The following is a 12,819-nucleotide window of genomic DNA, read 5'->3' as shown; positions in this document are numbered from 1 at the left end:
CTCACAAATGGGCCTTGGAGAAGATGGAGTGTTCCTGAAATTTATGTTCCTGCCCCAAACAAGAAAAAAAAATAGCAAATAAACTTTTGCTAAATGTGAGGGTGGTTCCAGAAAATATGGTAAGCTGAGAATGCCTTAGAAAGTGAGTTTTGGCAAAAGCCTATTAAAGGAAAAAACACCCAAGAAGCAGTGTTAAAAAAAATCACACTTTTTTCTAAGATCTCATCAAATAGTGTATCTCCCGCAATCCCAGAAATCACATTGATTTCAGCTGTTGGTTTATAACCATTACCAAGTGGATTTTCAGGTATAAGCAGGGAGACCAGCTCACCCCAGTGTGCTCAGTACTTTCCTGATTTGGGCACTGAAATCTCACATCCTAGGAAACTTCTCAGTTCTGGGCAAACCAGGGCAACTGGTGTCCCAAGAAGGATTCCATCCTTTGTGTAAAAGTGCCCAGTTCTCCACAAAATGACTAAATCACCAGTATGAACTAGGACTACACAGGATCACAATGAAATTAAATTGGTTGCCAGGTTTTAAGGAAAAACAAAAAACTAGCTGGCAGAGATTATAAATCTTCAACACATAAAGAAATTTCAACAGTCAGAAAGTGTCTGCCAGGGCCATGCAAACCCACAGAGCAGACTTTTACTAATTTTGCCTGGTGTCCCTTATGCCTATATTGAAATATTCCACCTGGCTGGAAATGCCATCCTCTGCCCCCTGGAGCTGTTTTAACAGTATAAATCACACTTTCTGGCCATGTTCAGCAGGGGCCTGAGTGAAGGAAATGTTTAGTTTTATACAAACAAAAGATTCTTCCTCTCCCAGCTTTTCAGTGGGTCAGCCTGATCTCAATAGATAATTTTCCAAGCCAAAAAAAAACTAGCATTAAAAAACAGTTAACCAGCCAATGCTATTTAATCTTTTGTCACCTTGTAAGCTGCTCACAGATTAAACCAAAGCAAAAAGGGTGCATTTTCCTCTTAGCAGATTTGGAAATGGAGGGCAGAGTGCATCACAAATTCACATAAATTTAAAACATTATAAAAGCACAGAAAATCCACTGTGCTCAAGTAAATGTTTCAGCAAATTCAGACAACAGATTCAGTAGGGACATGGTAAATAGTACCTGGGAAAGTAAAAAACTATAATTAAAGGGCCTGCAAAATTTTGGCAAGACACAGCAAGATCTTCCAGCACCCGTCTAAACTCTGGATGGGGCATATAGTACAAAAGAAGAGCTCTGAATGTCAGGCTCACTCTTAGAACCAAAAGGGGAGTCATTTTTCTCACCATCATGAACTTGGAACGCCAAGGTTGTGATCTTCTGAGTGACAATCATCAGAGGCCTAAAAGAGAGAGGGAACAATCAAGACGGGCAGACAAGCCTGGAAGAGAATTGATTCTATTTCTCTGCATGGTGGTTCTTCCTATTGAAGATAATGAAATAAAATGCAAAAACACTGAAACCAAAACATACAACTTTTCACTTCCAAGTCACTTTAAATAAGTAGATTTAACAACACTGAACAATTAGGTCACCCTACAAAGTCCCTCTTTTGCTCTCCCTTAAGCCTCAGTCCCAGGGCCAGTGACATCAGCATTTCTGGAGCTCATTGGAAATGCAGAACCTCCCACTGCATTCCAGAACCAGAAAATGAGAGTCCACTCATAAGTTCTCCAGGGAAATCAGGCACTTACAGCAAAAGCAAAACTGGTTTGGAAAAGACCTAATCCAGGGCTCTGGGTCCACCTGGATGAGATACCTGAGATGTGTACATTTTGGCTTCTTCAACCTAATATATGCCAATACATCTTGTTCTTTAATACACATACACATAGTAAAAGATACATTGGTATGATGCAGTTGCCTGTAAATAACCATTTAGTGACAAAAAATAACACCAATTTAATTTGCAAAAAGCCATCACCTAAAAACTTGTCCAAGAAGTGGCACCCACATCAAAAAGGTGCTCAGATAATTCAACAGAACCAAGAATAGTCTTTTCACAACTAGATATCCACATAAAAAGAATACAATAGAATTAAAACTGGATCAAAGACCTAAACGTAAGAGCTAAAACTGAAACTTTTAAAAGAGAACACAGGTGTTCTTCATTACTCTAGATTTGAAAATAGTTTTAGAAATAACTCCGAAAGCACATATAACAAAAGAAAAAAGTAGGTTAGATATTAAAACTTCGAATTTTTATGCTTCAGAGGACACACCCCACCAAGAAGTGAGAAGATGTTTAACAGAATGCATCAATATATCTGCAAATCATGTCTGACAAAGGACTTCTACTAGAATAAAGAACTCTGACAACTCACTGAAAAAAAAAACAAACAATCTCATTTAAAAATGGCCAAAGGAACTGAATGGACATATGTCTGAAAAAGATACCCAAGTGGTAAATAAACACATGAGAAGATGCTGGCAGGAATCAGCCATCAGAGAAATGCAAATCAAAACCACAAGATACCACTTCACAAGCACTACGATGATACAATCAAAAAGATAATAAGCTTTGTCCAGGAGGTGGAGAATTAGAGCCCTTGTACGTTGCTGGTGGGAATATTAAATGGTGCAACTGCTTTAGAGACAGTCTGGCAGTTTCTAATCATAGAGTTACCATATGACCAAACAATTCCACTCCTAGGTACACAGCCATGAGAAATAAAAATATACCTAAAGAAAATATAAAAACTTCATTGTTTAGAGCAACATTATTCATAGCAGCCCAAAGAAAATATCCCAAATGTCCATCAACTGATGAATGGATAAATAAAATATGGTATGTCCATGCAATGGAATATTATACACCAATTAAAAGAATGAGGTACTGACACCTGCTACAACATAGAGGGACCTTGAAAACATCATGCTAAGTAAAAGAAGCCAGACACAAAGGCCACATTCAAATGATCCCATTTCTATGAAATGTCTAGAATAGGCAAATCCATAGAGAAATGAAGTAGACTGCTAGTTGCCTAAGGCTAGGGGAATTGGGTGGAAATGAGTGATAATTAATGTGTACAGGTTTCTTTTGGGGGTAATGAAAATGTTGCAAAATTAATTGCAGTGATAGTTGAACTCCATAAATGCAGTCTGTGAATATGCTGAAAACCACTGAATTGTATGCCTTAAATGGGTGAACTGAATGATGTATGAGTTATATTTCAATAAAGCTGCATTTTTTAAAAATAGCACCTCTTTTTCCAATTGTCTACCCTAGTTTATTATCTTTATAGCTCTATTCTTGCCCAACAAGACAAAAAATCAAATCTCACTGCTCTACTATAATTTCCTTCAAATACTCTTAGTCTGGCCTGGTTTTCTGGTCTCCATTCCTGTGGCTTCTCAGTGAATTTGCTGTCTCTGACTCCTATGGACCAATGATGCTTCATTTACATGGGAGGCTAGATTTTGATCACTATCCTATGACAGCATCCTGGGGTGACCCTGGGGTGCCACACAGCCTCTCTGCCCTGAGCTCAGGCCAGGCCCTGAGTGTGTAGGAGGACGGGGTTGCACAAAAACCATCTTCAGGCCATGTCTGACGTGTGACAACTGCACTAAGGCCTTTCTCTATGACTTCATTTTCCTCTGATTCCTCTCATTCTAATTCCCACTTCCAGTCTCTAAAATAATAAGCATGTAATATTTTAAATTATCAATACAAATAAACCACTTGTTCTTATAGACTAATACAACTTTGCAGCCCACCTTTCTTGATAATCATCAAGACCAATGACCCAGAATGAATAATGATGCCAAGAGCTGTTGGTCTTGAAAGGACTCACTCTTAAGCGTTACATTCAAGTTAGTTTCTAAATACAACTTTCAAAGCACAGTAGTTTTCTTTCCAAAGCCTTGCTGTCTTTTTCCTTTCCCCTGCAAGACTGAAAGTCCCAGCAATCAGTAACAGGACCTAAATTTTCAGCCTTCCTTCCACAAGTCTAGCACAAAATTTTTAAATTTGAGGCACATATTCCAGTGACTGCAATTTGCAAACCAAGTAAGTTCCTACCTTCCATTTAATTCTCATAACTTTGTTGTTAAAGGGGAATATATATATTAATTTATATTATATATATATAAATACATATTAATAAAGAAAATATGTCATGTGATTAGCCTACTTTTCTGACCCTGTAGAAATATCACATTAGTTTTCCTCTTTCTGGGATTAGTTTTAATATATTCCATAATTAAGCTCCCATTCAACAAAGCATTAAGTAGTCTAATACTCACATATGCCATGGCCATGAACAGGTGCCTCAGAACTGCTGGGGGAGCATCTCATTGGCTGCAACTGCGGCTGACTCTGCCTCCAAGTTCATGCTGTGGCCACACCCCCTCGAGCTGCTCCCAGACAAGCCAAGGCCACGGGACAGCCAGCAGGCCCCTCCCTTCAAGGCGTGGTACTCCTCCTCCTGGGAATTTTTGCTGGAGGACTTCTCACTGAACTCACCTATACCTTCTTAGAACTGCAATGCAGTCCAAGACCTCTCTTCCTTCCCTCCATCCCTCTCTCATCTCTGGTCAGACATGCACTTAAATCTGAAGGCTCTCTCAGCTTCATCCAGTCGCCTCTCTGTTTTCCTTCACAGGTATTTCACCCAACAAATCTCCTACTCTCTGTTCCCCTGCTGGCGTCTGCTGCTCAGAGAACCTAGACTAACACAGTACATAATATTGAATTTCTAGGTCACTGTCAATAAATAATTACTCATTAGGAAATCTACACCACTTGGTCTATGTAAAAACCATATGGTCTTCATTCTTTAGAAAAAATGTCCCTTTGGGGGGTGGGGAAGAAACTATGAATCAAATGTTGTTACACATCATCTAGACTGTACTTTCAACAAGATCTTGCTTCTGTTTTAAATATCTGATGAAGTTTCTACACCTTAAGAAACAACTCACACATGTGACCCTGGGTTTATAAAACTCAATAATATATTAATAACTTGTGAAAAAGCAGATCTAAAATCCACAAACTATAACTAGAACAGGTTTACTACCAGGAAATGGAATTCGAATCTTCCTACAAACTTACTTCCTACGGATGTGAGGCGGAGCGCCACATGCGCTTGCTCAGAGGAAGTCCTCTCTGAACACTTTCTCCCTGATTAATTTATTTAAACTTACGAGCAGATCAGATGCCAAATTCACTTTGCAGAAGTTACTGAGATTCGAGAGTCAAACCCATAGAGTTACTGACTTAAGATAAAACTCAAATACCATCCACGGTCTATTTCAATCAAAACCGAAAATAATCCAAGACATGTTTGCTGGCTTCATGCTGTCTTTCTGCAAAAATGAAAAACCCAACACACAAGCACATCCTGCACGCGCAGGAGGCCCCTGGGTGCACCAAAGAACTGCCTCCGGGCAGCGAGGCCTCAGACGGTCTGTCCCCGGGACGCGTGCCTTGTCCTGGGATCTGCGCCTGGGCAGCTGTAGGCGCTGCACTTGAATCCATGGGGACAATCTGAAATCAGGGTTTGAGTCCAGCATAGTTGAGGTAGGGCCATATCTCTTTTGGCCCGCAAATATTTTTTCATAATAAAAAAATAATAGCAAAAGAAAACCACTTTTTTCTTCCCAAGCCTAAGACTGTTAGTCTCACTCAGAAAAAGAAATCTAAGGAGAGAAGAATAAGGGGAAACAGGCAGATAGAGATATACTTAGAGAAAAAGGAAGGAACGATGTCACTCCCTCACCCCACTGCACGTATCCCTCTTCTTGGTCCCTATTACAGAACCCAATTATTTGCACATACTGGGCTGGTCAGGTGGACTGACCAGGGTGTTGTAAATCCACAGAGGAAAACATTTCCCACGGAACCATTGGGCAAATGACCTCCACACCAGCAAGGGGGTAAGGCAAGTGTTGCTTCTATTAAGCCCCCAATGTGGTAACAGGGAACACAAATGGCTATTGTTCTACTCATGCAGGCTGAAGATCACGGTAATATGTATGCAAATATATTCAAATAACATTTAGGATTTCTCATTATAATCATATAAAAGAATAAAACAATTATTAAAATCACCAATAAAGACCCCTTCCCAACAGAACCGATGCATTAGCATTCTGAGTATTTCCTCCCATTTGTTTACACATGTCCACAGTCAAAAAAATGGAATCTTCATGTGTGTTTGTTTTGTGGTTTTAATGTTCCATTGCAAGCATTTTTCAGTGTCATTGAAACATTTTTTGAAGACATCATTTTCAACGGATGTATATTAGTACCATGATTTAATCAATACCTCTTTTGGACCATTTAGGATATTTCCAGGTTTTCACTGTTATTGACAACAGTTGAACACACTAATGAACAAACTTGATTTCATCAAGGTGATTCAATTCCTAGGGATTTATCTAATTATAGGACATGACTTTTTTTTTTAATTCCCACTTGAAATTTATGGCTAAATTACCTTCCTAAAGAGTTGTACCAGTGTATGCTCTCAGTAGCATATATGGTTCTTCTTATTTCATAATGTTTTCAAAAACACATTATGCTGCTCAGTAATAATCTGTAATTTTTTTTAAAAAAGACTTACCTTCCATAAACTGGATAGTATGTCACTCCGCAATTATAGATCTAGATTGCCTATGATTTCAGGGTTAGCAGATACATTTTCTTTGTATCCTTTCCCTAAAAGCAGTGTCCTTTTCTCATTCAAACATTCTACCATTTTTTGTGTAACGTCAGAGATTTCTTAATACAGAGAGATCAAAAAAATGCCAGAGAACAAACATCACTTGAGGAAATGTATCATGACTACTTTGCTCAAAGTAAAATCGACAGGAACTGATTTCCATCCTCCCCTGCTGTCAAAGCCCAACCCCACGTTTCACAAACACATTGCTGTTTTCCACTAATGCCCTTTATCTTTTCCTTACAGCAACTGCCCCCAATTCTGACTATACTAAAAATGATGTAACAATCGTTTGACAGTTTACAGTTTTACAGATAAAATCATTGGAGGAGGCGATATGGCCCAGCAGGGAGGAATGTGAACGGTAGAAGCACCTGCTATCCTGCGTGACCAGGAGCAGGGACGGCTGTTGGCACCTCTACAGGTACGCAATCCTAAAATGCACATGAGCTCCCTAGAGCTGCTGTAACAGATTAGCACAAAGGGTGGATTAAAACAAGAAACTCATTGTTTCACGGTTCTGGAGGCCAGAAGTTTGAAGCCAAGATGGGGGAGGCTGTGAGGGAGAATCTGTCTGCCCTTCCTCCCAGCTGCTGGGGGCTGGTGGCATCCTTGGGGTCCTGCGCTTATCTCTGCTGCCAGCTGCACATGGCCATCTCCCCTCTGCATCTGTCCTCATGGCCTTCCTCTGTGGATACCAGTCATAACGAATCCAAGGTCCACCCTAACCCAGTGTGCCCTCATCGTAACTAGTTATGTCTGCAGAGACGCTATTTCCAAATAAGGACATATTCTGAGATTCTAAGTGGACGTGAGTTTGGGGGAACACGGATCAGCCCAGGACACAATCATATGTTCCCATCTGGACATCCTATACAAAGCTGAAATCAAAAAGTGTACAATGCATTCTGCAGTCTGTGCTCACTCCTGTCTCCTATAACCATGCCTGGCAAACGCAGGCTTCTCAGTGTCTGCTGGGTGAGGGGTGAATGATCCTTTTGATGCAGGACCAACGCCTTTCCTGGGAGTGTGCATCTGCTGACTGATGGCACCTCTCTCACATGAATCCCATCCCCTATCTGCAGAGTCATTATTCCCTCTGACATGGATTGAGAATGTAAAAGAAAGAATGCTTACAAACAAACTTAATTTTTAGAATCCTCCCCCCACATCCCTTCAACACGCTTACCCACACTTAATTCAACAGCTACTACTTTTAATATACTAAACTTGCTTTGATACCTTTCCAACCTAGATTTAGAGAAAACACTCTCTCACATCCATGTGTAATCAGTTTATATGTAAGCAAAAACTGGAATAAGCACGTTTGGGAATAAACACGCATGACACTGGAGAAGCATGCATATCGACTGATGAGTGCATAAGTGCCCACAACTACAAACACTCATGTGTGGGATCTCAGTGGGCGTGACAGACAGGCAACGGGCAGCACCAGCCAGAGAGGCAGGTGCAAGGTCCGCAGTGCAGACACTGACCAGAAGTGGAGGAGGGCGACAGGGTGGCAATCACTGAAAGCTTTGTAAAGTGATCTCCGAGCCGAGCTGTGGAAAGTTATGGAAGAGATTTCCACATTGAGGGCGGAAAAGGGCCTTGCAGCAGGGGATGAGTGAGGCACAGACACAGGGACGCAAAGCACCCAGCGCTGGTGCCAGCCAGGACGCTCAGCACCACCGCGGTGGCAGTGATGCCCAGAGCAGGCCCAGCTCAGTAGCAGCTCCGTATTTCAGGACCTCCTCCTGGCTGGTGAGGAGCACAGACTGGAGAAGGGGTGGGCTGGAAGGAGGGGTGGTCAGGGTAAGGCTGCAGGCTGGTGGTGGCCCGGGGTGGTGGCAGTGCGCATGCAGAGCAGCGGCCAGGGCCTGGTGATGGGTGTGGGCGTCAGGGAAAGCCCAAGGCCTTCTGGGCCCTCCATAGGCACCATCTCACGTCCCTCTGCTCTCGCAGGGCCGCTCCCTCCGCCTGGAATGCCCTTCTTCCTGCCTCAACACACAGTGTCTCTGGCATGGGGCACTGTGCCAAGCAAGCTGGGAACTCAAACACTGTCGCAGGGGTGAGTGTATCAATAGGCTTTAAGCCCTAAAAAGAAAATATCATAGAGATGAGAAACAAGTACTGATCTGCTTTGGGCTCATGTTTTTGTTCAATAAATATCCCAACCAAATACAGCTAGAGGGGCTGTTTGACCGAGGCTTCTGGAAACACAGGAGAAAGGACTGAGACACTAGAGTGTTTAACTCGTTCATTTACTGGACGCCTGCTGTCAGGAACTTCCAAGTCCTGGGGGTGTGGGTGGAGGGTAAAACCAAAAACATGGAGTTTGCTGATTAAACACTAAGGAGGGTTAGGATCACATATCTTTGTTGCTCCCCTACTTTCCGTACTTTGCTAGCAATACACATGAGCAAATTGTTTCCAAAAAATTGAAAACGTGCTGCACAGTCTGGGGGGAAAGGGATGCCCAAAGGAGAGACTCAGAGGACATGCAGAATCCCAGAGGCCAGGATGTGGAAAGACATGATGCGTGAGGAGCCAGCCTGGGCCCCGGTCGGGGTCGCGGGAACACCCACGTGACAGTCCTCATGCCCCAAGGCAACCCTCCTCCTGCCTCAGCCTCTCGGTGGGCAGCTCAGTGGCACGAATTGCAAGTGCCCCGAAGCGAGCCACTAGCTGTCACCCCTGGATCTCATGTCTGCTCGCCAGGAACTCATCGCAAGGAACACAACCCGACGGGAGGACTCGCGTGCCCTGACCTCAGGCTGCCCGACGAGAGCAGAGCCCAACCCCTATGGAAGCTACACGGATCCTGCGCAATGTGCTGTGAGGAACTCGGCTTTAGCATCCATTTCCCAAGACTCATGAACTGTTCCTGAACGAACATCGACAAGGCACAGAATTTTTACTGATCCATCCACAGCCTCCACCAGGCGACCGGCCGGGAGGGGGTGGCCACCGGGTTAAGGCCCTGGGGACAGACAAAAGCTGTACCACTAGTACGGAGCCCCCTGCTGTGCTGGAAGTCTCTAGAAGTCTGGCGCACCTGGGGCTGCTGGCGGGGCAGCCAGGGTGCCCGAGGGGTTCAGGGGGGCGGCTACTGATTGGCTAGTATGGAGAGCTTCTGTATGATTAACTAGTAGGAGATAAAAACCAACGCCGTGTTAAGGGACTAAGGAAGGAGCCGGCAAGCTTTCTGAGCAAGAGAGTCACTGTTTTAGGCTTTGGGGTCACATGGTTCACGGCACTACTTCTCCACGTGGTGGTGCCACAGCCAGAGGCATAAAAGGGCAAAGTGCCCGGCCTGTCCCCGTGACCCCACACACCCTGGCGGCGGGACGCTGCGACCCCTGCCTCCCGCACAGCGGAGCTCACTGTCCCAGACTGTCCGGTCTTCAGCCTCCACCTCATCAGCACAGAAACGCACCGACGGGCTGAACCCGCCCCTGTGGAATCTCGGGCGCACGCGCAACAGGCCCCGAGCGACTGCGTCCCGGTGGGCGGCCAAGCCCCGCCCCGAATACTCACCCAGAAAAGTCTGTCGTGAGGATTCCATAGTGGAAGATGTATATTCGGCTGACGTGGCACAGCGTAAGGTAGCCCATCGCTACGCAAAAGGAGTACCTGAAACCCAAAACGGAGGATCAGACCGCAGGCGCGGCGGCGCGGCGCGCAGCCAACTCCCCGCGTCCCGCCCGCGCCCCCGCATCGGCCGCACGGGCCCCGCCCCCGCTCCCCCCGCGCCCCCGCGCCCGCTGCGGGCGGCTCCTCTCTCCCCGCCGGGCCCGCGGCGGCCGAGTCCTCAGGGCGGCGCCCAGGGGTCTCTCACGCTCCAGGCGCCCGGGCCCCGCCCCGCACAGTCAGAGCCCCCGGCACGGGCACTCCCGAGGGGCCCACCCAGCGCGCAGCCGAGCTGGAACCCGAGGCTGGCGCCCCGACTCTCCTCCGCAAACCGGCACGTCCACGCGGTGGTCACCACGACACGACGTCACCCTCCCGAACTCCCGCCAGCTCCCCTCCGCGGCGCCCTTCTCCGGGCTCCGTTCTCCTCGCCTTCTTGCCACCCGTGCGGTTAATTCTTCCCAGCCGCCCCCCGCCCCCGAGGCGTCCACATTCCCACTCCCGGCTCAGCGCCCGCCGCCACCTGCTCACCGCCACTCGGCTCCGCTCAGAGACCGGCCCTGGGCACCCCGGGGCATAGGGCAGCGGCACGGACACACGTGCAATGCACACGCACGCGTGCCATTCACATCCCTCAGTCTGTACGCGCAGATATGCGTGATGATCCGATTCACCGCTGCCTCCCTCCCTAGACTGAAAGACCCACGAGACAAGGACGACCCTGCGCGCTTCACTCAGCCGGCCACCTACTTCGTGACGAGCCAACAGCCGCAGGACCGCTACTTGTCTTAGAATTCTGTCTCCAGTGGGTCCCACAGTGCAGTCACACTGAAACTGAACACGGCAGGCAGGGTGCTTTACGCGGTGGCCTCTGCGTTCCCCTTCTGGACCCACCTCCAGCCACGCTCCATGCCCACCTCACGTTCTGGCCACGGTGGTCTCTGCTCGCCTTCCCCAACCACATCCTGTGTCTTCAGGCCAGGTAGCTCTCCGCCTGCTCCCCGCCGCCTGCAGCTCCTCTCTCCATCCTATAGTCTATCTGGAAACTGCCTGATTATCAGGCAGGCTCAGCTCCCAGGTCACCTGCTCTGCTTCCATCCATCCCCACTCCCAGGATACTCATAGCTCCCAGGCCTCCGTTTATCAAGTGCTACCTGCTAACACACATAACGTACGTACACATCTGTTTCCCCGACTCACTGTGACCTGAGCATTTCAACCCTTGACCACTGGAAGGGTTCACTGACTGTGGGCTGAAATGCACTGAAATGAGTACATTAAACGACTTAAGTGGTTCAGGAGGCAATCAGAAACAGACAAACTCAGAAGATATAACTTTTAAACGTGTCATAAAACGAGGAAGATGTATATGCTGATACTAAATTACATTGGAATTCACAACTTCACATTAAAATAAGTCATGAAGACTAGATCAATCTAAGGCATTAGTAAAGTAGGAATAATAAAAATTCATTTGGTAGCAAGGGAGAGATAGACAATGAAGGCAAAGGAGTTCTGTGATTCTAAGACACCATATAACTTTATGTTCCCTTTACCATTATTTGCAGATATTACTACACAAAAAAGATTTCTCCTGCTGTGGGTTCATCCTTAACCCTTACCAAACCAGGAAGAAAGTGCATGAAGCAAATGACTAAGAAAAAACCGCTCCCTTAGGAGCTGAAGCAGAAGGCGCAGGGAGTCAGACCTTTCTGCTTCCAGCACCTGCTCCCACACTCCACCTGTTCACCAGTGTCAAGGCAGAAGCATGCAAAGCAGACAAGAGGCAGGTTCTTTTCAAGGGCCTTTTCAAATGCAGCCATGCCTGCTGCTTCCTCTCTCTGCTCAATGGCAGTTAGACTCACAGCTTCCCTGCCCCCCAAGCCAGGCTGGGAAGCAAGTTCACTGTAACTACCACAAGAAGGCCCACATGCCGAATGCAGTGCTGGGCACTGCACTCCGACAGCGGGGCCATGCATTCGGCCCTGGGCAGACCTGGAAACCTAAGGAACACAGGCATGGTGAGAGGCACCTGGAGACAGGCCAGCACGGCTCCAGGCCCAGCACTGGCAAAACTAACCCGCAGTGTGAGAAGCCGGGACAGCACTCGCGTCAGGAAGGAGGTGTGTGGTAGTGACTGGCATGGGAGGGATGGTGATATGCCCCATCCTGACCGACCTGGCGGTGGCTACCTGCATCTATTCACTCTCTGAAAATTCATTGAACCGCATCCCTATGGGCCTCTCTGAGCTTTAACTCCTCATCTGAGAGAACAAAAAACACCTATATCCCATAGAGTCCCCCTAGGAAGAAGATATTTGCAATAATGATATCAAATGATATCTGAAACAAGAGTTCATATATTAAAAATAACGAGACACACATATTTAAAAGAGCTGGGCCAGCACTTGGCACAAAGCAGGTACCACAAAAATGGTAACTGCATCATGAGTTCTTACACAGGCCGTCTGTCCTTGGACAGACGGACCACATTCCACTCCAGTT

At 46.3% G+C, this 12,819-nt stretch overlaps 1 protein-coding gene across 2 annotated transcripts in view; it reads right to left on the bottom strand.

Moving 5' to 3' along the window:
- MBOAT1 (membrane bound O-acyltransferase domain containing 1) overlaps nt 1–12,819 on the bottom strand; it is a 76,122-nt gene that overhangs the window by 21,911 nt on the left and 41,392 nt on the right. For both annotated transcript variants that reach the window (XM_036911755.2, XM_036911753.2), the window contains exons 4-5: nt 10,222–10,317; nt 1,300–1,355 (exon numbers count right to left, since the gene is read on the bottom strand). In XM_036911755.2, coding sequence (XP_036767650.1) covers nt 1,300–1,355; nt 10,222–10,317 — 152 coding nt within the window. The remainder of the gene's footprint in view (nt 1–1,299; nt 1,356–10,221; nt 10,318–12,819) is intronic.

Source organism: Manis pentadactyla, chromosome 16 (assembly GCF_030020395.1).
Source record: "Manis pentadactyla isolate mManPen7 chromosome 16, mManPen7.hap1, whole genome shotgun sequence".
Classification (NCBI taxonomy): Eukaryota; Metazoa; Chordata; class Mammalia; order Pholidota; family Manidae; genus Manis; species Manis pentadactyla.
This window is presented reverse-complemented; position numbering and strand designations above follow the sequence as displayed.